This window comes from Apaloderma vittatum, unplaced genomic scaffold (genome assembly GCF_000703405.1).
Source record: "Apaloderma vittatum isolate BGI_N311 unplaced genomic scaffold, ASM70340v1 scaffold6279, whole genome shotgun sequence".
NCBI classification, from domain to species: domain Eukaryota; kingdom Metazoa; phylum Chordata; class Aves; order Trogoniformes; family Trogonidae; genus Apaloderma; species Apaloderma vittatum.
Window position 1 is genome coordinate 55,455 of NW_009735890.1, and position 26,342 is coordinate 81,796.

Genomic DNA, 26,342 nt, shown 5'->3' on the forward strand with positions numbered 1-26,342 from the left:
AGAATTCCTGTTTGTAAATTTTCTCTACAAACAAAATGTTTAAGAAGAAATAAAAAGCCTGTGGCTCCTGCAAAAAACACATAAACCAGCATCTGAAATCTAAGGAAAGATTTAAAATACTGTAAGACCTCTGATACAATCATGAGAGTTAGTGATACCAGTGGTTGCAAGACTCGAAACTTTTCTACCCTTTTGATTTTTTTACTACTCTGATTATTGAAGAATCTGAATGAAGGAACACAAACTATTCTCAGAAGACAAAGAAACTTAAAAATTCCATTTTCATTTCTGAAAATGAAAGTAAAGCATTCAATAGCCAAAAATTTTCAGCAACTGGAACCTAAAAATATATTTAGCTTCTTAAGCAGATGAGTAGGTTCTAAAGAGCTTTGAATTTCTTCTTAGTGCAGCAGGCAGCATCAGTCACTCTGCAACTTAGGTAATTCAAATGCCTAACTACATACATAGATAGCTAATTTTAAACAGATCTCTTTAAATTGTTCTGCCTAAATGACTCACACACCCACAGCCACTTAGTCTGTGACAAAGTAAGGCAGATGTCAAGCCTTTTGCTTGAACTGCAAAGCTGCTGTCTTTCCCGTGGTGTGAAGTATCAAGAGAAGCCCATATGCTGCCTTTTATGAGTACTTAATTCACTGGAAAAAATTAAAACTCTCCTTCATACACTGTCATTGAAATCATAATCTTGTCTTTAACAGCAGCTATCTAAACAGAATGGTAATTATGGTCTGAGACTCATTAATTATGGCACTCTGTGTCTAACCTGTCAATATAGGGGGAAAAAAACAACATAAACCCAATCAAAATGTATTCCTCAAATTCTGAAGGCTGTAGTTGCGTGGTATTATGGTCAGAATATCTTCACTGAGGCAGAATTTTAGTTCTTTATGTTTTGCTTTCTAAGGATATTATACACCTAAGTTCTTATCCTTAAATGGTGAGAATCTTGACAGATACTTCTCAAGGTAAGTAGCTTTTAAGAACACTTTGTACACCGAATTTGAGAAAGAGCCTCCCTGGGATAAACATTTTTAAGGTAACTCCCATAACACACTGGTAAAGAATCTTGCCTGAGACTACATTGCCACTAGTACTATATTAATAAATCCATTTTGCCCTTACGTATTGCTTAATATCAGGAGATTTCAAAGAGCTTTGCTGGGCAAGACATTCAAGAATCATTCATCTTTTTAAGTCATAGCATAAATTGGGCTGAGCTGTGAGGTTTGCTCTGCCAGGTGAAGGTTAATCACTGTTACGAGCACTATTATGCACCACCTAACATTAAAAAAAAAAGAAAAAAGATTCACAAGTAATTGCTATGAGATTAACAGCCTCAAAACTCCCTCATGGCAAGGAGGTTCTCTTAACATAGCTTTAAGTGTCAAAGCCCCCAAGAACCTGAAAAGAAGACGGACAGGGGATACTAATGTACCTTCAACCATTTCACAATGGTACAGGCACAGCTGTACACAGGTTGCTCACTTACTCCCAGCACTTGCCAGCAGCAGACCTTTCTGTCAAAAGCTTTAACAGCTGAGAATAGGAGCCATTTGAGCTTAATCCCATCACTCCTGTACCTGAATCAGAAAGCCAATTGCATCTGGGGCTGCATTAAAAGAAGCATGGCCAGCAGGTCAAGGAAGGTGATTCTCCTCTACTCTGCTCTCGTGAGACCCCACCTGCAGTACTGTGTTCAGATCTGGAGCCCCCACAATCAGAAAGTCGTGGACCTGTTGGGGCGAGTCCAGAGGAGGGTCACAAAGGTGTTCAGGGGGATGGAGCACTTCCCCTGTGAGGACAGGCTGAGAGAGCTGGGCTTGTTCAGCCTGGAGATGGCTTTAGGAAGACCTTATAGCAGCCTTCCAGTTCTTTAAGGGGTCCTACAAGAAAGATGGGGAGGGACTTGAAGGTTGGACTAGATGATCTTCAGAGGTCCCTTCCAACCCCTAACATTCTGTGACTTTTTATCAGGGAATATAGTGACAGGATGAGTGGTAACAGTTTTAAACTGAAAGAGAGTAGATTTAGGTTAGATATTAGGAAGACATTCTTTTCTGGGAGAGTGGTGAGACACTGGAACAGGTTGCCCCAAGAAGTTGTAGATGCCCCCTCCCTGGAAATGTCCAAGGCCAGGCTGGATGGTGCTTTGAGCAACCTGGTCTCGTGGAAGGTGTCCCAGCACATGGCAGGGGAGCTGGAACTAGATGATCTTTAAGGTCCCTTCCAATCCACATCATAATTCTATGATGATTCTGTTTCTCCAGCCTTTACTGCTGGAGAAAATGTATGCAAGTATTCACAAAACCAAGTGGAAGGCAACATGGAGAGATTACTCAGAAAGATTATTATGGTCTAAATTTGGCCTTCATTATAAATATGTCTTCTAAGTACAAAGAAGAATATTAGATAAGCTTCCTAAAAGTCATGTTATGGGAACAAGGTTACTGCCCGCACCAGAACAGCTGCTGGGTCTGGTACTTCTGAAGCAGATAGTAATGATAGAACAAGATTCATGTAAAGGAACCTGCCTTGTATCATAGTCCCAGTATGCAGGTTGCTCACTTTAATAAAGGTAGTACATGATATAGTAGTGAACTGAAACCTCATGATGCGACCCAGGTCCTCTGCATTTTAGGCCACCTCTGACTGCACAGATTCAGGTCAATTGAGGAGAAGCTGTAATGTCAGATTCACTAAGAACAGCCTCACTGGTGACAAATGTACACAGGTTTAAAAATTTAGACTGCAGCAAGCTGAAGTGGTATAAACCATGCTTTACAAAATCCAGGTTTTGTTTAAATTAATCATTGCAACACGACACTTCAAATTAAACTACATTAAATGGTGCAGGTTCATAGCAGAGGGTATGACAGGAGAGTATTAATTGATGATACATGGAGGTGCAAAGGTGATATTTTACAATTCAAAACATGCAATGGTCTTTTCCATAACTGAGTGTATTTTTATATCAGTCAAGAACTAATCATGCTGTACTAAGAATGTAAGTGTGAAGCTTTAAAAAAAAACCAAAAACCCTAACAGTTCAGTTCCATCTTACAGATATTTTTTAGCAAATCTAGATTATTAAAATGTTGTACTTAAGCAATCCTAAATGAAAATAGTGGAAATTTTTATTTCTAGACTAGTTTGTTGTGTTCACAATTTAATATATTAAGAACAGTAGATGAATGACGTAATATGTCAGAAATATAAAATATATGAAAAGCTTTTCATTCAAATTCACCCTTTATTTTCTAGATTTGCAGTTCAGACTGAAAAGTGGATATCTAGAGAGAGAGCAGATTTTTAGTGGCAGCACATGAAACCACGGTGGTAAAAGTGGAAACAGGGTAAATCTTGTTGGGTCCCTGGAAGTTAGTCCCACCCAACCCAGATACCACAGATGAGTCTCCCCACCTCTGCACTATCCTGTTGGCCCAGCTTTGGAGCTGCTGTTTCAAAGACCACCCGTAAAACTACAGGGGTATGGCAATGCCAGATGTGAGGTGGTATTTTCAAACACATATTCACAAGTTATTCCTTGTAAGGGAATAAATAACTTAAAACGTTGAGGTTTAAAAAAGGCTGAGGTTTTAAAACTGATGTTTTCTTCAGTATGGATATTTTCCACTAGATGTAGATGATTTGCTTGACTTTATGACTGAAATTATGAACACAACATGGTATTTGCAAAAAAAATCAACTTCAGGGAAAACTGATACTATCTCATGGCATCTCTTGCAATAAGGTAAAACTATTCTAAACTGGTAAATTTTACTTCATTTTCCATATTATGCAATTTCCTTCCACGGTAGTTGACCTCAGAAGGCGTATTTCAGATTTGTCAGATCGATGTTCTACATACCAATTTGTGATGCATGACAATATAAAGAGGATTTTAAAACATTGTTTTAGAAGGTATGTTGTCAACTGCTCAGATCTTTTATTTATTAAAAAAAAGATGGAATTTGACAGGCTGTATATAATTTTCCAGTGATGCATTTTTTTGGAATGGAATGCTCTGCACATTACTTCTCTGCAAGGCAAAGAGCAAGGTCAGGACATAGAGTGAACACTTACATTACTGTATGGAATCTTGCTGTTGTCCATCTCTTTCTTCCACAATTGGATCAGTAAATTCCTGTACTCCTGATTGAAAGGTCCAGAGTAAGAGAGAAATCCAGTGGCCATCAGAACATTCCCCACTAAGTTAATAATTTGATTTTGAAAGTTTTTGCTGCTTTCTGTCCAACGAAGCTGTATGTAAAATATTATAAAGCAGTTAGATTGAGCAGGCACAAGACAAACATGAAGTTCTAACTTAATAATTTATCTCTTTCTAGTAAATAATTGTTTTTTGAACCAGAAGCATTTTTGGCTTTAAATCATTCTTTTCAGATGTGGAAGTTTGCTTGGAAGAGATGGCAACTCCCCGTCCAAGTGTAGAAAAAGCATCTTTGCCAACAAGCTGGGCAAACTGGTAAGGAGTGCTTTAAAGGAGGAACAAAGTGGGAGTGAGAGGATGACCACAAACCATGTGAGAAAGTGGAGGACTGGCTTGGCAAGCAAAATGTGTGGAGTGAAATAAACATTAGGGATCTTGTAGTCAATAAAACAGGGCTAATGGAGGATGTAAGCAAAGAAATGCCTACCAGAGAGAATAACAGGGAAAGCTTTCATGCAGTTACTGGGAAATTAGCACAGCTGGGCACCTCTCTGAAGTGCTTGTATACTAATGTGCCCAGCATGGAGAGCAAACGTGGAATTAGAGTTCTGCATAAGATTGCAGAGCCATGATGTCATGGGGATCATGGAGACATGGTGGGAAGGCTTCCGCAACTGGAGTGTCGCAACAGATATATACAGGCTTGTCAGGAAGGACAGGCTGGGAAGGTGAGAAGGGGAGTTTTCTTTCACGTGAGAGGGCAGCTGGAATGCATTGAGTTCTGCATCTGAGACTCTGGGATGGAGAATGAGCCAGTGGAGAGCTTATTGGTTCAGATTGGAGGGCAGACTGACATGGGTGATGTTGCATGTGTCTGTTACATATAACGTGATTAGCAAGAAGTAGATAAGATCTTGTCCAGAAAATGTGAAGAAACCTTGCAATCACAGGCCTTGGTCTATACGAGAGACTTTAACCACTCTGATGCCTTCTGAAAGAAAACCAGAACAAGGCAAAAGCAATCCAAGAGGTTTCAAGGAGTGCACTGACAAAAAATTCCTAACACAGGTACCTGAGGATCTAATGAGGGAAAGGGGTTTGCTGAACCTCAGACTTGCAAACAGGAAAGAACTGGCCTTGCCTGAGAGAATTGAGATTGTTTAGCCTTGAAACCAGCTCAGGGAGAATTTTATCCATATGTACAAGTACCTGATGGGAGGCTCTAAAGAAGACAGAGATGGACTCTTTTCAGTGGAACCCAGTGAAAGGGCAAAGAACAATGGGCACAAATTGAAATACAAGAAATTCCAATTAAATACATTAAAAAATCTTTTTTACAGCAAGAGCGGTCAAGGACTGGAACAGGTTGCCAAGAGAGGTTGCAGAATGTCTATCTTTGGAGATATTCGAAACCTAACCAGGCAATGTGCTGAGAAACCTGCTCGATTTGACCTTGCTTTGAGCAGGGGCATTTGGGTTAAACAATTTCCAGAGGTCCCTTGCCATCCTAACTATTCCATGATTCTGTGATTTTCTGAATATTATTTTTAAGTTTTACTTATTTCTTTCTCTTCAGAATTCTGTTCTCTTGCAATCACGCCACATGCAATCTTGGTCAGAATCTACACATTCTAAACTCAGAAAATTCATATTTAACCCAGTGTCAGTTTTACGCAAGGCTTCACGTGCCATACATACTCTTTTAAGTTTTTTGTCTGAATTGTCAAATGTAGAACAGAATAACAGCTCTTACAAGCCCTCATAGAACAAGGCTTCAGAAATCCCACAGTAAGGCACTGTAACTTCCTACTTTGATGTTGCTCTTACATTTAGAATGTAAGAAAAATATGAGAAAGTATCTAACATTTTTGACTGATATATTTTGAAGTACAGCTATGCAAACACATGCTAGAGTCCTGGCTTCACAGGACACAATAGTTGAAGTCAAAGCTCTCATCAATTTCAATATCAACCAAAGAATTATCAAAGCAAATAATCAGACAAGAAAAAAGAGTATCCTGCTTCCTCTGGAAACCTTCAGGCTGAAGCCAGAAAAATCTGCATAGGAAAGATAAATTTCAAGCTCAGTGCAGAGGATAACAATTAGCCCATAATTCTGTAAAAAGCTCCAGTAGAAATCTGAACTTCAAATATAATTCAGGAAATTAGTCAAGGTTCAAACTCCTATTCTTATATACTTCGTGAGAAAAAGAGAGTAATCCCTCTTATAAATATTTTAGGGCAATTATTTAGGTTAAGCCTAATTCCTCTTCTTACTAAAGCTAAGAGGAATTTGGCTCCTTGGCTTTAAATCTGAACTTTATCCCAATACAAGTCGTATAATAAGACATAAACCTTCATACAGAAGAATTAAGTTAACAAGACAAATTGTTTCACTTTGTAAGATACAGCAAGTTCAAGAAAAAAACCATACATAAAACTAAATACAGTGTCATATGATATTGAGCTGTCACCACGTCTTGAATTTCTTGAGAAATATTAGTGATTGTTATGGAGTATTCTGAAAACTGAGCACCTATTTTGTGCTGGAAATCTACTCATCTGTGCTAGTACCTTTTCTCCACCTAATCCTTCAATGAGAGCTGTGGCATTGTTCATTTTCCTTCTGCATGCCTCAGCATCATCAAGTAAGTCCTGCTTCTCTCTCATAGCAGCATCATACATGGCTTGTACTTGATCCAGTTCCATTTGCTTCTCATCCAGCTGAATCTGTGCATTATTCAGTTCAGTTTGGGCAGCTGCAAGTCTTCCCTCTTGCAAGGCTAAATTTGCCTACAAGCATTTAAAATAAAAGTGTAGTTAATACCGATTAGTTAGCAAAAGCAAATGACTTTCATTTAATGGCACATATTGTACTGTACTGGGTACATTTTACAATAATGCATGTTTAAGATGAAAGCAGTTTTTTCCTTCTTTTCTTTTCAACCTGAAACTGGAACAGAAGCATAACACTGAGATTATTCAATGCAATCTTAAAATGTTTTAATAATATTATCAGAATGATTTACTGATCACACAGTTATCAATTATTTGAAATCGCAGTCCATGTGAAATAACCATATACTCATATAGATATATGAATCAACTCATACAATGTTTTCTGTAATATATTCTCAGCACAAAAGAAAATTTAGATTGTCGTCATGAATTATAAAATAATAATGATGATAATGGAAGCTAATTCTTCTCCTGTCTTTTCTCACCAATTACTTCCATAATAAAAATGCATTTTTTGTTCCTCTTGAAACTAAAACTCCACAGACATTTCTCACATCTCTATATACATTTGAATGATGACTTGTCAGTCATTTAAATATGGTCTCTTAACTTGTATATTCCTAACAAGGGGAAAGAAAAAAAACAAAGTCATTCTGTGAATTCAGAATGTGTTTCCAAATATGTATTTGCAAGGGATTATAGACTGACAAAGTTCTTATGAAATTCACACTTACAGATAAAGGTTGCTTCCATTTACTCTGAATATTTAAAATACTTGTTTAAATATCATGTATATTATTTCTATTTTTTTCTGCTATAAGAGATATGAAGATGGAAACCAAGAAGCTATAAAATCTGTTTTATTACAAATATAAAACTTGATACTCACATTACATCACACCAGAAGAATAGTGCAAGGAATGTCTAGGGTGACTCTTAGTAAACAGTATAAGCACAGATTGGGTTTTTACATTAGATCTTGACTAAAAATATAGTTTTAATTTGTATCAAAATAGGATAAAATCAGCACGCTTTTCTTGTTTTGCATACAAGAAAAAAAAAAAAAGAGAGGAGCCGAGCTCACATTTTGTGTTCCAGGCATGATAAAAACCACAGCATTAAGTCTGGTGTATTTCAAAAGACAGGTCTGTGAGCGGGGCATTAAAGCAGCATATATGTACTAATCAACAAAGTAGTGCTGCTTTATGAGTGACACATCTAGAGAATACTATTGTCAAAGAAAAAAGTTTATCATAGCCGCTGTGTCTGTTGACAGATCCTAGAGATAAACTAATATTTTATAACAGAGATAAGTCAGCAAAATGTCTGCTCATAAAATTTCCATCATGTCAGAATGCCGAAATATTTTTACTCTACTGTTTATCAAAGAGCACATTAAACAGCATTTCCTAGAGAAGGTAAATCAGTGTTAAATCAGTGAGCCTTGTTAAGACCCAGCTAATCAAATTTCAGAACCACTGCTGTTACTTTTTAGTGAATCTTGAATGAGCAGGTAAAGTTTAAACAGTAAAGGACTTTTGAGTAGGTGATGTAGTGTTACTGTGTTTTGCACCGGGGAGAGGTGGGGAGGATGAGGTGAAAGAGAGACAGAGAGACAGTGCAGGGTTCCTTCTGGATCTAAGAAGAACAGGAACACAGACAGTGAGTAAATCTTACTACCAGCTTCAGAAGCTGGGCACCCCACATTCATGCAGCAACAGTCAGAGCCTGGATAGATTTTCACATGGCATGTTGCACAGAGCAGATCCTATCCAGCGAGGGAAAACTCTCTCATTTTGGTCATTCAAGCTATTATAAGCTCCTCTTCTTATTCTGTCTTATTAAAGCAATTTCCTCATTAAGCCATCTGTTGTCAGCCCTTTCTTTCAGAAAAGAAAGAAAAAGCACTGCACCAGCCTTCACTCTCCTACCTTGCTCTCTTACCCTTAAACTCTGCGAGGTCTAAAAATAGGAGTAAAAGAAAGTTATAGCATATTGTTTTGACATATATTAAAGTTATTATGGAGGGAATAAGACGCTTGGAGAGTTGGGAAGAACTGCCTGGGCAGAACAGCCGGAACAACAGAGAACTTACATCTGGCTGTGTGGATTCATACTTCACCTTGACATTTATCACAGCAGGATGTGAACCTCAATAGAAAAAGATGGCCATGTGAATTCCCAATACATGTGCCTTGTAAACATGGAAAACAAAGCTCTGTACAGCAATAACCTCCCCAGAAAGGTGCAAAACATTGATAAAACAGACTTCCCACTTCTTAAGAGCTCTTAAAAGGCTACCAGCTTTGAAGATGTAGGGATAATGAAAAAATATTTCAGAGGAGGAAAAAAAAATATTGTATTCTAATGTGAAAAACCCCAACATTATTTCCACAAGACTTTATGTGATCTCTAGAAGATGACTTATGATAAGAAACTTTTATAGACAATTTAACCAAGGTTTTCAGCCAATTTTAGGATAGTCATAACAAAGTAGTAATACATTTTGGTATTAGTTTGATATGTAGGCTGCTTATTCATATGTAATGAATAACATTTGGTTGCATACGAATGACTTCAAACACACCAGGATGACCCTGACCTGCGTGACTGCCAAAGGCAGGAAGACTACTTGTTTCAGATTACCCTATGATATCACCACTCTTTGACCTCTCCCTCTCTTTCTTTCCAACTCCTTTTTTCGAAACTACATGGGTACAAACACAGCTTTTGACATCACCGGCTGGTTGGCTGGCAGCTTTCTGTGCAAAGCTTTTCCACAAGTGCAGAAGGCAAGTTCTGCTGCCAAGGAGAACCTTCTGCACAAGAATGCTACTACAGTCACAAGCAGATTCATACAAACATTTCCAGTCAGTTACAGGCGGCAAGGAAATGTGTCTCCCAACCACAAAGATCTACTGTGGCCTTTTACTTTTAGTGGCATTGCTATGTGAACAAGCTTCACACCCTTCATTTCACCCCTTTGAGTCACGCAGCAAAGCAAGGATTCACAATTTGTTCCAGTTGGATGCAGTGTGAAAGCCTGAATAAATGGATTTTAGGTGAATGAGTCATGAGGATTCGAGACATGAGATCCGCACTCTTTTCTGCATTCCCGTAGAGAGAGGCTACAGTAGGGCATGTGTAGGCTTGTGTGAGAGCAGCAGCTTCAGCCTTTTCTTGCCATTGGCATTGTGGGGAAGGCCAATCCTCTTAGTATCTGCTCCAGCCAGTGCCTCTACCTTCTCTCTGTGCCCGTCTGCATGGGGCAAGTACGGAGACAGTACCTGCATCAACAAGGGCCACAGACTAAATTGTTAATCAGCTATTTTGCATTTTTCCCAGATGCCCTCAGAGAGGACTTCATAGCAGGTGGTGAGATGATTCTTCCCCTTTTAACCTTGTTGGATTCCACATAAACCCAGGACAAATAAACATGTAATTACAGTCCACAGGTATACTGTTACATTAAACATGCCCAGGACCTTTCTCTGACCCTGAGGTTAACTAGCATAAACCAGCTTGCATTAAGCTTTTCCAGCTTCTGAAACAGCACAGCTGCATGCAAGCAGCCTTCTGGAAATGGCCCTTTGACCAAGCTAGTTCCTTGCTGCCCAGAGATTACTGAGTAAATGCTGCTTAGACAAGACCAAATTCACACTAAGGATCATTCTAACAATTTAACGGTGCAGATGATCACTTTCCAATGCCTAGAAAAAATCCCTAGTACTGCTTTATTTATTAGTATTGACATAGCCATAAGTTTCTCGTTGATTCACCGTAAAATCAATTTTGCAAAGCACCTAGTATACCTGGTCCTGATCCAAGAAGGCATTTAAATAAAAATGCCTTCTGTAATAAAAAAACTCACAACATTTAATGCTATCCTTGCTCTTGAATGGAATGCCCAAACCACTCTGAAGAGCAGCATTTACTCAGTAAATTGAGAAATGTTACTAGGAGAACCCATAACAAAAAAAGGGGCTGAAACTCTATAGCTCACCACAGGTAAGGAAGATTTGGTGCCTTCCTAGCATCTCTCTTGTTTCAGGAATTTTAGTTTTCCAAGTTCACTGTTCTTACAGTCCACTGAGCACTCACTACTGCAGGACCAGGCAAGAAGGCTTCTTGCGCTTGGACAATGATGTCACTCTGCTCAGGAGCCTCTGTGGACATGCTAGGTGACCACCTTTGCCTTTTGCTTCAGTACTGTCCTGGGTACATGGAATCTGACTGACAACATTTCATGGAAATGCAATCTCAAGCTGTTCCTGTCCCAAACCACTGCAAACTTTTTCACATAAGATGTGACATTGGTTTTGTATCAACTTTTTCAGAGCCCCAGTATCATAATAAGTTGGATTCGTTGTTATTTGTGGAAACATTATAAGCGAGGCAAACACATACACACATTTTGCAGACATTCCAAAAACAAGGTTCTCACTTCACAAATTTTTTTAAAAAAATTAAACACATATACGTATACATGCAAACAGTGATATTAATAAAATCTTGGCCTCAATTTCTTTGGTATCACTGACCATTCTTTGAGATTAAAACAACCTTTGAAAGGCACAGAGATCAAGCTTCTTATCTGCTTTTCACAGCTTCTTAGAGCTACTGAAACATTCTCCATTCCTTCTCCTCAGTTACACATTCTGACTTCAATCTGTTTTGTTAGGTGATCTAATTCTGTCCTTCACCCTCCAAAATATATGCTTTCCTTCTACAGTTGTTGTGGGCCTTGAATTCAGACTTGACTGCTTGTTTTCTTGCCCAGTGGGCATAACTTTGACAAGGACACACTTATTTAAATGGATGACCGTCAAATTTTGGCATTTTTTGACTATTACCTCTTCCTTAAGTGCAAGATTACCTCTTATTACCCACCGTGGTTTTTAGTCCATCATGGAGACAAGTGAAAGCAGAAAAGGCAATAAGCCTCATATTTAAAACTGAGTTTGACAGGAAGCATCCTCAATATCAAACAGAATTTATAGACCAACTTTCCTTGATCATTTTAACAGCCTAAGGAGAACTTAATTAAAATCATTGGAGACATCTCTAAGGGAAATCATACCCCTATACACAGTATTTTAATTGGCGGCCAACAGAATCACAGTAAAAGCTAGGGCTTCCTCATTCTGCTGTTTTATTCTTTGACTACTGGATAATAGCAGACGGTGTTTCAGAATTATCAGGTTAACCCAGCAGGCTTGCTTAACAGGTAACAAGCTAGAGAAGAGCAACTCACAGACATGCTGAAGGTTTGTAGAAAAGTAGCGCACACACGGTGAGCACCCTCTGGTAAGCAACTACACAGCGTCGTATTTGCAGGCAACACTTGGTTATACTTTCTATGTTTGATTTCAACTCATGAACTTTATGCTGAAGGCCACGTATCTAAATAACGTAGGCACCCATTTCAGGAATGAGTTAATTTTTTGCACGGTGTATTTACTAAAATATAAGTCACTATTAATTAGTTTTCACAAGTTGTCACATTTAAGATAAATGAGGCACTGTCTCTCAGTTAAGATGCAATTAAAAAATATATTGGATGGATTTTGCAGGTGTTGAGAGGGATTTATCTCTTAGAACAGCAGTTAGGATAAAACAGTTTGATTAATTCATTCAGTAAACCTGCTTTTAGCACTGGATGATTTAGCTTGTGCTAGTACTTTACATAGTTTAATTGTACATTTATTTTCAATTATTTTCTTAGCATCACTCCACTGCTTCCTGCAACATCTCTTGCATACTTTAAACACTTCCTCCTCCTGTCATCTTCAGTTTTAAAGCATTTGTGACTGATGCTATCCCTGACAATAGGCACCACTTTGCCAAGAAATGCACGTTCAGTGTTTTATCAGCTACACTGTGACAAGAATGTAAATACTTGAATAAAACGTTAAATTTATACGTAACCTGAAGTCATATATATTCAAATAAAAACTGCAAGAGCACTTTTGGAGCTTTCAGAGCTGCATCTGCATATAAAACCACTATTTCCCCCAGGTCTTGCTCTCTTTTATAGCTCTCAATAGCCACATTTCAAATTCTGTTTTCATTAGTGAACAACCCATTACTGGAAAAGGGAATTGCTACTTACATATCTCAGAAATATAGTCTTCTCTATGAGTTACTTGAATCAAAAATATGCTTTTAAAGAATTTGAATCAGATCTGTCTAGATATACTAAAAGAATACGTCAGGAGTTTTGAATATACCATTGATGCAGTGACTTATACAACAGGAGACGGAACATAAGTACAGTAGAAGCATAACTGATTGAATGTATTCCTTCAGAAAAGAGCCATAAAATCCCCTGTTGAGGCAATGGTTATAAAACACTATATAAATATCCAAGGTCCTTTTTTTTTTTCCCCAGTGTGCTCATAAATGAAACATTTCCAGGACAATAAAGCTATCTATATGAATGCAGACAATGGTAGCTGATTCCTTTTTACTTCAGTTCAATGTTACAACAGAATTTTGTGCCAGGTGACTACTTACTTTTACAGTATATATAGTCACATGCAGTAGTTTGGCACTCAAAAGTTTTCTTAGAGAGAGCTGAATTCTATCTAAATTCATTGAAGAATATTCTGTGCCAAGAGCATCCACTCCTCTCCCAGATTCTACTAAGACCACAACAACTATTGCTCATTCCCAGTCTGTAGGACTGAGGAGAAGTTTTCTTGAAATCATAGTGCCTGGTAGCAAATCTGAGAGCAGAGACAGTATCAGCACCTCCCACTTGCAGATAGATAGCCAGGCTTTACAAGGAAGCTGTGTACCAAGGCTCCCACTGCAAACTCGCTGTATCCACACAAATAACAACTGTACCAGAGGGCAGCTGTGTAAGGAGAAATAAATGTCAGGACATATTTAATCTCTGTGCTTGACTTCACAGCTGCATATGAAGAAACAAGAATCTCTTGTAAATTGTCTTTTTTAGGCCAAAATAATTCAAGAATTTTTCCACTCAACTGTAGTCATACCTCAGGAAAAAAAACTGAGTCATATGAAATACCTTAAGAGGAAGAACTTCTTTATTGATACCATAGAAGTAAGCCATTGCTTGTGTCCACGAGCAAAGACCTGCTACGTTTCCACACACTTTTTTAGCAGTCTCTAGATTATAATCCTCCATATCCAGATAAGGCTCTAAAAGTTCCACAGTTTCTCCTGTAATTGAGTCCTATTCAATGGAAAGGAAAAAATATTTTTTAAAATGGATTTTGGAATAAAGTCTGCTTTACAGAAACATTTTTCTTTTTAAAAACGTGATGTTACCATTTCTTACAGAAGAAATGAACAAAACAATGCTCTTGCCTTTTACTCTTATAAAGGACAGATTAGTTGGGTTTTTGTGAACTCAACTAAAAATAGCTCCTCCTGCCATTGCAACAGTTTGACTTGAGTTTGCATTTAATATCCCTATTTGACAATAAAATTTACAGACATTACTTGTACTCACAGCTCCATGACAATTTTAGCTGATCTGAATTATTGCTGCTACAGTGCTGTACGCCTTCTTCCCTCTCTCCTTCCAGCAGATGTTCTTGCCCTAAGTTTAATACCATCACCAATGCTCAGTGAGCTAGTTTGGAAGCTAATATGACAGAAATATAAGTCAGCAAACTAGTGAATAGTTTTCTTCTAGGCTAGTTCCCTAAACAAGCTCACCGTGGCATCAGACAGGCACCAGTGTGAACACAGCTAAGGGAGTCAAACATGCAGCTTTAGGAAACAAAAGGGTGAAACTGCATGGCACTGACTCCCCTTCACTGAAGCTAACCCTTTTCCTTAACCACAAAAGGGATTTCTTTCAGCTGTTCATTTCATTATTCTAATCTTGGATTTTTTTCACCCCTTCACAATACGTTGAGAACATGAAAAGCCAGATCTTCGATGATGGTGGTTAATCTATAATTATGTAAGTGTCAGGAGAATATGGAACTCATCTCCTTAAGCAATACAGAGAGTATAAGGACTTATACGGGGTAAAAGTGGTTGTTTAACAATAGAGGCATTAAGAATCTTCCTCCTTTTTGGCAACGTATTAATGCCTTTCTTTTAATCTAAAAATCACCCTCCATTCATACTGTCAAGCAATATACCTTTTTCCTGCTTTTCTGCATAGCAGAAAGGACTGTCTTGTACTTCTATGATCCCTAGCTACTATAATAACAATGACATTAATTATATTATTCCTAAGATCATGCATGGCGGTGTTTTCACTATGAGCATTTGCTAAAATGTAAACTACTGCTAAACAAACTTTCTGACTTTTGCATTCTCCTACTCAAAATTATTATCTAGCAAGTTGGCAAATGTGAAGCGAAGAGCAAATTAGCAGTGGCCTAAATCTCTCTTTCAAGAGCTTGAAAAATGTCATGCTTTTCCCTGTAAAGTACCTAATCAGGGACAGAAGCAGCCTAGTGTTCCTCACCACATTCACCAGCACCACCTCCTGTGAGAACTCAGTCCCACAGAGGTTGTTCTGACTCCTTTGAGTAAAGTTAAATGTGTTGCAAATTACCAGCAGGAACGCATACACTATTAATAAGTACCTAAACTGGAAGCCTCATTAGAGAAACTTCAGTAAGGAGTGTATAATTAGTCCCCATTATCTTTAAACTCATTTCCTCTTTCTGAATAGTGAAGACAGCACTTGGAAAAGTGACCAGATTGTCAGCCCCAGGAAGAGACTATCCACAGAGGCAGCGCAAGTTTCCACACGATGCCTTGCCAATACAGCTCGCTGGGAGAAATGGCTCTTGGGGATAATGAGAATCACAGTTTCAAGCCTCATCTGCACAACAAAAACACTCCAGTAGCTTAGAAAAAGCATCAGCAAAATGCGCAGCTGAAGCAGATTGAAAAATCAGCACACAAATGAAAGAGTATGTTCTGCAACATTGCAGAAAACTCAGTTTTTGCTGAAACTCACTTGGTCCATGATTCTGCCTAGCTCTTTTTCTGGTCCAGCTACCTGTAACATCGTTGTTTTCTTCCTTGCAGAAAAATTTCCCTCGTCTCAGAGTTTAAGGAATCTTGCTGTAAATGAGACAAGTTTCTGCCCTGAACAGAAATAAAACCCTATGCATGCTTTCATTTTTCTTACACTTGATACTAAGGTTCTCAGTTCATTCTGCATTTCACTCCTTTTCTAGTGAAAGAATCTCCAAAGTTCTTATATATCTCAGCATTTTTCCTGACAGGACGCTAATCTCCTTCTGGCTCCCCACCGAACAATTCTGGAGATGAAGTTCTAGAGCACCTTATATGTGAACAGGCATGGTAGCAGTGGAGTTGGTGAGCTATCTGAAAAATAAAGAGTGAGCCCTTTTAAGGCAAATTCCTACTGAGAAGCAGGAATTGCCTGAATAAAGATAACATTAAGCTACCCAAGATTTGAGCTAGTGCTTGGGACAGTTGTATCTGCTATCAAAACTGTGTGGCCCAGGAGAAAGATTACTGAAATAACAAACCATGACAATGGAGAGCAATACAGTCACGAAGCTATCTACAACTATAGGTACACAAAAGCCTCATCTGTTCAAACTGCCTTGGAAGGTAGAAGACACTTGTGCATGAATTTTAAAGATAATTATAGGAGTAATATTGCCGCTATTAACTTCTTACCTTCTGGAAAGTAAGCAACATGCTAAGAAATCCAGAATTATTCATTAGCTTCAGAGCCTCAGTCCATGATGGCTTCACACCTGATCGTTCCTGATCAGGTGTTACTGAGTCTATTTTTCTTTGGAATAAAAGTAGCACACAATCCATAATTCGCATTATCAAGTGAGGAGGTTTACCCAGTTTGCGAACAGTTGCAATGTCAGAAGGTTTTATTGTCTGAAAAATTAAAAAAGAAAATAATAAATCTATTTAAGCAGTCATTTGATGGTAGAGAAACATTTTTCGGGGGAGGACTGCATATATAATGCAAGTGCAGCAGTTTTGCAGGTCACTCAGAAGCAGTACTGCAGAAAGTCCTTAAAGGTATTACCACTCAATGACTGCTTTATTACCTGAGAACAGTAGAGGTACTGCCCATCTTACTACTCACTGCCTCAGTTTTCAGGGTTTTTTTCTACCAAGATTAACAGGCCAGTGCTAGATCTTTCAATATACATTTTTTTCAAGTCAGAAGCACAAGCCATATTATTACAAATAAAAAACACTAACTACATGAATGTTCAGAATATTTTTGATTCTGACCTGCAGGGCCGCCTCAGCTTCTTCCAGTGCAGGTCTTGCAGCTTCAAGCTTCTCTTCTGCTGCTGCTTTATCAATGGCAATGTCATCCACAATGGCCTGAGCCTTGTCTTTTACCTTTTGCACCTGCATTTTCACCTTTTCAGCAGCTTGGGCCTTCAGAGTTACTTCCAATAAAACTTCATCAGCTTTTTTTGAAGCTACAGCCAAATCTTTCTCCTTCATCATCAACTCTTTGGAGAGCTCGTTTACCGAAACCTCAGCTTCCATCAGTTTTGCAAGACCTGTGTTAAAAAAATTCCATTTTAGCAACAGGAAGATCTACTGAGAGAGAAACTTCTGTGAAGCAATGTGGATACTTAAGTCACTCAGACTCATATTTGGGAACTCCAGTGAGTGATCTCATTTGCTGAATACCAAAATTAAGCAAGGATAATATCTATTTTTTATTTAATTTTTCTTTATTTTTAAATGGGTAAGAGTCTTCAGAATCTGTCACTTGATCACTTGTTTATATTCTTACATATGAGAGGGACATTAAACATTAAACACACAGATGGCACTCTTGAGAATTATGTGTGTAATTTCAGAAATCCATGAGACTATAAGAAGTACTAGACTGTATTCTGTGTACAAAACAAAGCATCCCAAGCAATACAAGTGAAGACACAAGGAGATGAGGCTGAACTTCTAAAGTATAAAAATCCTTGCATATAAATGCATGCATCTAATTGTAAATGCATCATGTAAATGTTTCTAACCCTCAAAAGAAGTGCACATATGCACCTTCCAGGCATCCAGCCACCCTCTACCTGTAGAGATACGTATATACAGCTCAATTCTGCAATTAGCAACAGTGGGAGAAGGAACACTTTAAGTTCACATTCACTTCCAAACACCATTCGGTTTCAGAAATCGTTTAACTGTTTACTGTGTATGATCTTGTGCAGTGTAATATTTTAGAAATTTTACATTTCGCATGTGTTTCTTAAAAAAATTATTCAGAGAGACTAAGTCTGAACATTTACTTAACTTCCTTTAGATTTACTTTTAGTATGTTTACACGTGAAAACTAGGATCTCAGTGATTCTTTGGCACACATACATGCCCAGGGCAGGATCTTCAGGTGATTTAAGTGCTAACCAATACTATTTTCAAAACTCATTTGCAATCTGCAACATTCATAAAGTTAACTGAAACAAAACTTCTGCACATTCTGCAATCACACAGAGCACAGCTGAAAATATATGAGTCTGCCTCCAAATGAAAATGAGCTCACAATTTAAATCCATACTTTTACATTTCTTTACTCATATTCTTCTTGCCTTTTTAAAAACAAACAAACAAAAATCAAGCAGATTTTACAGTACCTGTTCTCATGCGTTCAGACAAACTTCCAACATGGGCAAACTTCTCTTTGTATATAGCTTTGTAGCCTTCAATGAAGGATAGGTAAGATTTTGGAGTCACGAATGTTCGTCGCCTGTATCGTTCAAAGTATTCAACACATTTTTCAGCTACAATATCTTGAAATGTTCCCATGGTGTTAACAACACTCTGTTTCACTTCATCTGTGGACTCAATATGGTAGGAAGCTAAAAAATGCTGTGCAACTGCTACAAGAGCATCTTTAGGCCAGCGCTGGAACCAGTCCATGGTACAGCCTGAAATCAGACCCGGAAATTTGAGTGCTCGAGTTCTGAATTTTTCCCCAACAGGAGAAAAACAAAGAACCACGTGCAGGTTATTACGAACTCGAGCAAGAAAGTAATTATACAGATTTTCGCCAGTGGGAGTACGCTTTGGATACTCCTTCTTCATTGCTGGTATCAGGTCTTGAGTGATTTCACCTATTTCGTCTCGTGTGAAAAGATTTGAGACTTCACCTGAAGCCAAAACATTGTTCATGTACTCAAGAAAAGATTCATCTCTGATTTCATTGTCTGTGAATATAAAGACAAGGCCTTTTCCTTTTTGCCCAGCAGTGCGGTACAAGATTTTCAGATCATCCAAAAGGTTGTTGGTGGCATATGCTCTGGGATTAAAGAAAGAGAGAAGAAAAATTACAAACCATTACAGGAAATATCTGTCATTTGGATCAGCTTCCTTAGGACAACAAAAAAATCTACACAAGAAAGAAATTAATACCACATCTCCTGATTTAATTTTTTAGGTTTTTTTTTCCTAATGTTTTCCCAAAAGTGCCATAAATCATCGGAAAGGAGGTGAAAACAACAGAATAACGTGCTGGGGAAAAACACTGATGGTAAGAGCAATATTACGTTTAAGGTAATTACAACAATGCTTTGCATCCCTACAGTTTGTAGATGTAAATTCCTTATTAGAACTGTAGGTTAATATAGCTGGATTAAGTTGTCAAGTAGATTTTGATACATGTAACCATTACATAAGTACAGATGGATTATCTCTCAAAGATATTGAGAGCAGTCTACAGGAAATCATTAAGAGACAAGAAAAAGCAAAACTGAGGGGGTATACTGTGTTGTTTTGTTTAACAGAAATAAAATCTTAGAAAGGGCTAATGCAAATCAAGACCATGACTGGTTCTTTCATCATGCCCCATATAGCTGGTGCACACAAGTTAGACTTCAAGCATATCCAACTACAGATTTCAGATTAAGGAATATAAACCGAAGTAAAGTAAGGTTACTAAAATGGCAGATTTTGTGTATTATGTTCTTAGTCAAAGCTGAAATTAGGAACCTCTTTTACTTGAAACCAGTTTCTTATTTTCAAGAGTCTCTTCAAGTCCTAAGTAACACTTGCAATACATGATTCATTCTTCAGTATCTGAAAACAAAACTCCATTTTTATATTAAATATGCAGTACAGAAAGTCTCCCAGTTCTCTTCCAGCTCTATCTTACTACTGCTATATAAATACCCCAAATGCAAGCACTACAGAACTTGTAAAACAATCTAACCAGTTTGCATGTGTCAGCTACAGTTATTATAGTGATCTGTGGTATTCCAACAAGAATATGAAAATTTCTTTACTGAGTCAGAATAGCAGTCCATCTAGCTCAATACTCTTTAACACCAGCAATTGGAAAAGCTACTTGGAAAACATGGGTTGGCATACACCCTTGGCTGTTCTTTTCTTTCTTCTCCCCTCCATATTCATAGCTGTTACATTAGGAATGTTAGAAAGTATATTCATCTGGTCCTCTTGGTATCCCTTTCTGAACCTGTCTTCCTCCACAGCCTCCCATGGCAAGTTACAAAACATGACTGCTTTGTAAATACACACTTTCAGCTACCTGCATTTAGTCCACCTCCAGTGAGCTTCAGCAAATGAACCTTTCTTAAGTCACTGAAATATTGACTTGTCATATTAATGCACTTTGAATCCTATTATTCTAGGGACTCTATTTTGTGAGCCTATGCTTGCTTCTTTCCTTCCTTTTTTTTGTTGTCACTACTCCTTCCCTCTGCTTGTGGGACACAGGAAGAGGTTGTGATATGTCTTTCTTTCTCTTTCCTTTCTTCACAAACCATATAACATTGTTCAAAGACCTGATATATCTCTCTAAGGAAGATTTCTCAGTGTGTTCAGTAGTTTGCAGAGTGAAATACACACTGCCAGACCTCTGTGCTTACTCCTGTAAACCCTGTGTCGAAAGAGAAACAGACAGAAAGCAGTAGTTACTCCTAGTCATTTCAAATTTTACAAATTACTAAATTCCAGCACTATGAACTATTAAGTTAGCAGCTGTAGTAATACAGTCTGGGTACATAAGCATCTATAGAAAAAATTATCTCCTCTGGCCCCCAGCATTTGCACACTATGCAGAATACACCAGCAGATGAGCCCATGTTATCTTAAGTGGGATTTCACAAGGGTGCACTGCAGATTCAAATGCTGAAGGAAAGATGAATTTCCTGTCAACAGCATAAACGCAGCAAAACAAAGACCCAGGATCTGCCATCTCTGGATTCTGTATTTGCACAGATGCTTTTGATTGAAAATGTTGCTTACAATGAGGGATAAAATGTTTGATGGGCTTGCATTCCTTTAAGTTGATTGTGAGATGTTCATTTCTATGGCAAATTAAGGAGCAAATGACTATGTGCACTGTATTGTGTTACCTTGTTAAAGTAATCTGAAAGCTCTCATATCCAGCAATATATGATGCCAGTCTGGTCAGACTTTGTTTTCCAGATCCACCCACACCCACCAATAATGCATTTCCTTGTGGAGTATGAATAATCCGTGATATCTTAATCAAATGGATGATTGCATCCTGAGTATTGAGATAAAAAGGGGTGAAAAGATGTAAAAATAGTATAACGTGTATTCAACCAGAAGTATATCACCAAGCAACCACCTCTCAACCGCTTAGATGACTTCTCTGGAGCTTATGCCAAAGACTTAGTCCTGCACTCATCAAAATCAACAAGAGATTTTCCCCTGCCTTCAGTGGGCAGCAGGGCTAGCCCAAGGGAAATGTCACTGTATCAAGCTCATATGAGGCAATGTCATATGCAGTGTTTGTACTTGGCAAAGCTGAGGGCATGCCCCTTACAGGATAGAAGAAAAGTTAGAAAGAATGTAGATTAGCACCCTCCCCCAACCTTTCAGCTAAGCTATTTACAGGCTCTCTAAGTAAGCTGCCAAAAGTAAAATACAAATATACTACAGACATGCTCTACTCAACTGTTGTATATATCTTAGAGCAAGAATTAATCAGAAATGCCCTAAAAATGCCCACAAAGTCTAAAGCTGAAGAAGGCATCATGAATCAAGAGACCTTTAAAAAGGAGTTAATTTTCAGAGATGCAAAATGACATTCACAATGTGCACTGTAGAAACGAATGAGTTGTGCTTTGCATTATGCGAGGCAGGAAAAAGGAAAGATGGGGAACTGCAAAGAGATGGAATAATTTCTCAGAGCCAAGGCAGTCAGGAGACAGCAACACAGCTTTACAGAGTTTATTTGTAAGGCTCGTTGGATGTAGCACTATCCCTTCTATCCCTTCTATCTCCAGTACAATTTGATAGAAATGTACAAAATACTTGTATCAGCAAGCACAAAGACAAGGCACTTTCTGTATTAATATAATTAAAGGCATTAGTACCTTGAAAAATACTAAATCCATCTTTGATCCTCTGATGGTTTCATTGTACTGTTGCATGAACATCTGTAATCTTTCAGCCAAAAAATCCAAAGATGGGATAGGCTCGTAAATTTTAGGTGCCTTCAACTCTGCATCGTCAGGTTCATCTCCAGTAGCTTCTGGGATATCACGCAAGAAATCCACGAAGTATAATTCTGTGGATTTATCTTCAAATAGATTTTGACCATGTTCTGCAGAAGCAATCTACAACAGTACATTAAGGATTTCTTTAGTAAAAAACCACATTTCCTTGGCCTTTTTCTGTGGCAAATACTGGAACACTATTTGCCTACCTTTTTCATCATATCTTCAAACCAGTCTTTATCACTTTGACTGATGAACCTGTCTGCAATAACACGTCTGCATTCATGCTGGAACAAGGCCACCAAAACACTGATGCTCTGGCAGACTTCAGAAGTAACTGTAAGTATTCCTTGCCAAATACGACTGAGGTCTCGTAAGTTAAAGATGTAATGAAATTTAGCTGGAGTTGGTAACATCTACAAAACAAGGTCATATGCTATATTCAAATAACTACTACATCAAAATATTTTCTGTCTAATATTAAATGAACATGGAAATTTTCACAAACTTCAAAGTCAATATTGCATTAAAGCAGAAATATATGCTTGGCATTTAAGATGCAATGTTAAAGCCAAGGAAGTTACAGTAGCAATGACCAGCTCTTGAATGTCACATAGATTCACTTGGGTTTCTTTGAATCTTTCAAGTTTCAGGAACATACACTGAAGGGTAGCCAAAACAGGTTAGTTAATGACGGCACTGCAGGCCACAGTAAAAATGTCAGCATTGCTTAACCTGTGGTGTTGCTCCTGCCCTTTCTTGTAGAACATTTTTTTTTCCTTACCAAGAAGATATGAGGAAAAATTCATGAGAAAAAGTAGACGAGAAAAAAGAAAGAAAAGAGAGCAGAAAAATTGGAAAAGAGGATCTAAAAAAACCTAACAACTAAGCAAAACTACATTTTGTCTAGAAGCACTTAATTAGCAGTAATAGGCATCATTTCTGTTGAATATACTGGGCGATAGTTGAGTGGTCAATAGATTCACCAAAACTCCATTTATCTGCGTAAGCCAAGTTTATGTCTGCAGCTGAGTTGTTTGGGAAACTTTGACCTTTTCCGGACTAGAAAACATAATTCACCAAGTGTCTGTCTATCCTTATCTTTCTATCTCTTGCTTCTATTTTTTCTTTCATTAGAAGATCAAATTGGCACATATTTCTATGCTGTAATTCTATTCCTCCCTTTTCAAACTTCATTCTATAAATACATTTTATTTTCTATTTCAAAGCAACAACTGCTTAGGAATTGCAGTTTGATGTTTCTACATTCTGTTCGAAATGCAAGAAGTAGATATTTAGAATTTACTAAATACTAGATTTCATTTGTTTTGAGCTGATGCCCTCTCCACCAAATTTGACTTCGTGCCTTTAGTTCAGGTTAACTGTTAAAGTTTCTCACAATTCCAAATATCTTCACAGGAGATTCCTATCTAATTTTTAATTTATGGTTCCTTATGGCCACATTTTTCTCTATCAGAAGACCTTCCTATCAGCTACGCTTACTATATTTTATTTCTGTAACATAATATAATTCTTATACTAGCTATAGAAGACACTGCATATGATTATTTTTTTAATCAACTAACTAGGTACTGATAGCAACAAACTGAGAACAGAGGCATCAGCCAGAAGTTTACATACAGCTCACAGCTTCACAATATGAAATATGAACACACTGACAGTGCAAGACCTGGGTCTTGTTTCTTTGTCATGGTACAGATTTTTCAAAGGCTTAACTGACATAATTTTACCTTTGCTTTTGTCATTTGCCAAACCTTTCGAGTTGTAGATACTAGTGCCGAAGCCAGTTTACAAACTTCTGCAGGGAAATGTCGTTGTTCACAGAAATAGCCTTCAGCTATTGTTCGAAATATTTTGTCAATAGAGGCACTGGAAGGCAGCGTGCAGTTGTAGATGGTGAACTGGCGTTTCAGGCGCTGTGGAATGTCATTCCGACCTCCCCCAGGGTGAATCATAGCAGCTACAAACTGGATGTCAACCACATTCGTGAATTCTCCTGGCTTCTCCAAATTGTAGAAACCTTTCTGTTCCATCAGCTGTCTTACAATCTCATTGGTGATCTAGTTATTGCCAAAAAGAAAAAAATGGAGCAGGTAAGTCTTTCAGAGTTCTCAACTTAGAAAAGGAAGGAGGAAATCTCTGCTACATTAAACTAGCAGACCGAAGGAAAGACATCTTATATCTTTCTTAACTTCAGTAATTCTGCTGGAAACTTCAGCCATTTACAAAGCTATGAAACATGGTACCAAGCAATCTGATGCAATGGATTGCCTGCACATAAGCTTCCCATGCTAAGTAATTGTGGACATGAGGTCAGATATTCAACTGGATTTCACTAATATCAATCTAAGAAAATTCAGTGCTTTAAAGTCTCAAGCGAGACTGTCTATTTAGATTGACACAGGCACTTAGATAGTGACCAAGAATGGTTAGTTTAGCACAAAATATAGTTGCACATTCACTTGTATAGAGGCAATGAGAGGACAGGATTACAGAGCTATACTGAGAGGAAGAAAATTACTTTATTAGTTTTTTTCAGCAGTAAATCTTCCAAGTTTAAGTCAGATTTTCAGAGTATAGGTCTGTAAGTATTCATTTATCAATGCCTCAAGACATCTCTCTAGTCTTGGATGTCAACTTTGATGTTAGATTTCACCTAATAATAACTGTACTTTAAAGTCCAGAACAGATGGAAGAAGAAAAGAATTTCTGATTGCTTCTTGGATTTGCATGCTTCCTTTCCCAGATTAGTTTTTAGTACAGCTAGTTTGGAAATTCTACAAGCTCTGTATGTAACCAAAACAAGAGGCTTAATAGCTACAATGATTGCATCAAGTGGCTCGATGTTGACTCTAATCTTTTGGGACTGACAGCATACTTCTCTTGGCAAAAGCTGTTTTAGGGAAATTGCGTTTAGTAGATGTACTTTGTTTGGTCCATATTCAGGTATCTTCTTCCTAAACTCCCCTATTTTTGCAACCCACAGATCAGCATTTCCATCAGCAGCAACGGTAAGACCACTGGTTCTCGAACGTGAACATTTTCCTTCTACCTGATCACCCCATTCATTAATCACGGGCATGTTGATGTCATCAATGAAGACAGTCATTTTCTTCCCTGCTGGAGGACCGTATGTAGTGCCCATTCTTTTATCTATGTAACTTTCTATGCTCCTTTGGAACATGTTTGGCAGAGTTGCAGATGAAAAGTTTAGGCGTTTGGTCAAGTGAACATCGGGATCATACTTGCTTGAGTAGTCCTGCAAGATAAACCAATTTTAAGTACAGGTCACCAGTAACTCTAGATAAATTCAGCCAAAAGGAGACATAGATGCTCAGCAGCCCTGCAAAAACCAGACATCTAAAAAAACCTCACAACAGACAAACAGCAATTTATTTAAGATAAATATATCATCTCTGCCTGAAATTCAAACAAACTCTCAGTTAATGCTTTGCATAAAGTTTCTAAGTATTAAAATTTATAAGCTTTTAACAGACTTCACTAAGTGTTATAAGTACACATGTGACAATGCAAGATGCAAATAAGCTTTCAATTAGCAATTGTCTGGGTTTTTCTAAATTCAAGCTGTTACAGTAGTCTGGAAGGAACAAGTGAAAAAAATCCTTTTGCACGTTTACACTACAGCATCATATCTTACAACAAAAAAGTGTAAAGGAATTGTACTGTAAAATGAAGCCCAGCTACATCACATTTACTGATAGTTATCCTCTCTTAACGAAGAAAGGAGTCCTCGGGTTTTCTGAACGCATACAATTCCCAGAGCTGCTGAGGATGCCCTAAAGCAACAAAGTTCCACTTTTCATACTTAGTGAGCTTTCATAACAGAACCGGAAAGAAAAAGATGTAACCCTGGAGTCACACCAAGGCATATATATAGAGAGAGAAAGAGAGAGCATAGGAAATATTTTGTTCAGCAG

At 37.9% G+C, this 26,342-nt stretch overlaps 1 protein-coding gene across 1 annotated transcript in view; it reads right to left on the reverse strand.

Annotated features, from left to right (window-relative positions):
* Positions 1 to 26,342, reverse strand: part of LOC104279477 (dynein heavy chain 5, axonemal-like) — a 154,944-nt gene that overhangs the window by 49,394 nt on the left and 79,208 nt on the right. The window contains 11 exon segments of the mRNA XM_009876770.1: positions 4,105 to 4,281; positions 6,764 to 6,982; positions 13,965 to 14,132; positions 16,583 to 16,798; positions 17,165 to 17,445; positions 18,532 to 19,196; positions 21,271 to 21,425; positions 22,261 to 22,503; positions 22,593 to 22,799; positions 24,135 to 24,464; positions 25,457 to 25,663. Coding sequence (XP_009875072.1) covers positions 4,105 to 4,281; positions 6,764 to 6,982; positions 13,965 to 14,132; positions 16,583 to 16,798; positions 17,165 to 17,445; positions 18,532 to 19,196; positions 21,271 to 21,425; positions 22,261 to 22,503; positions 22,593 to 22,799; positions 24,135 to 24,464; positions 25,457 to 25,663 — 2,868 coding nt within the window.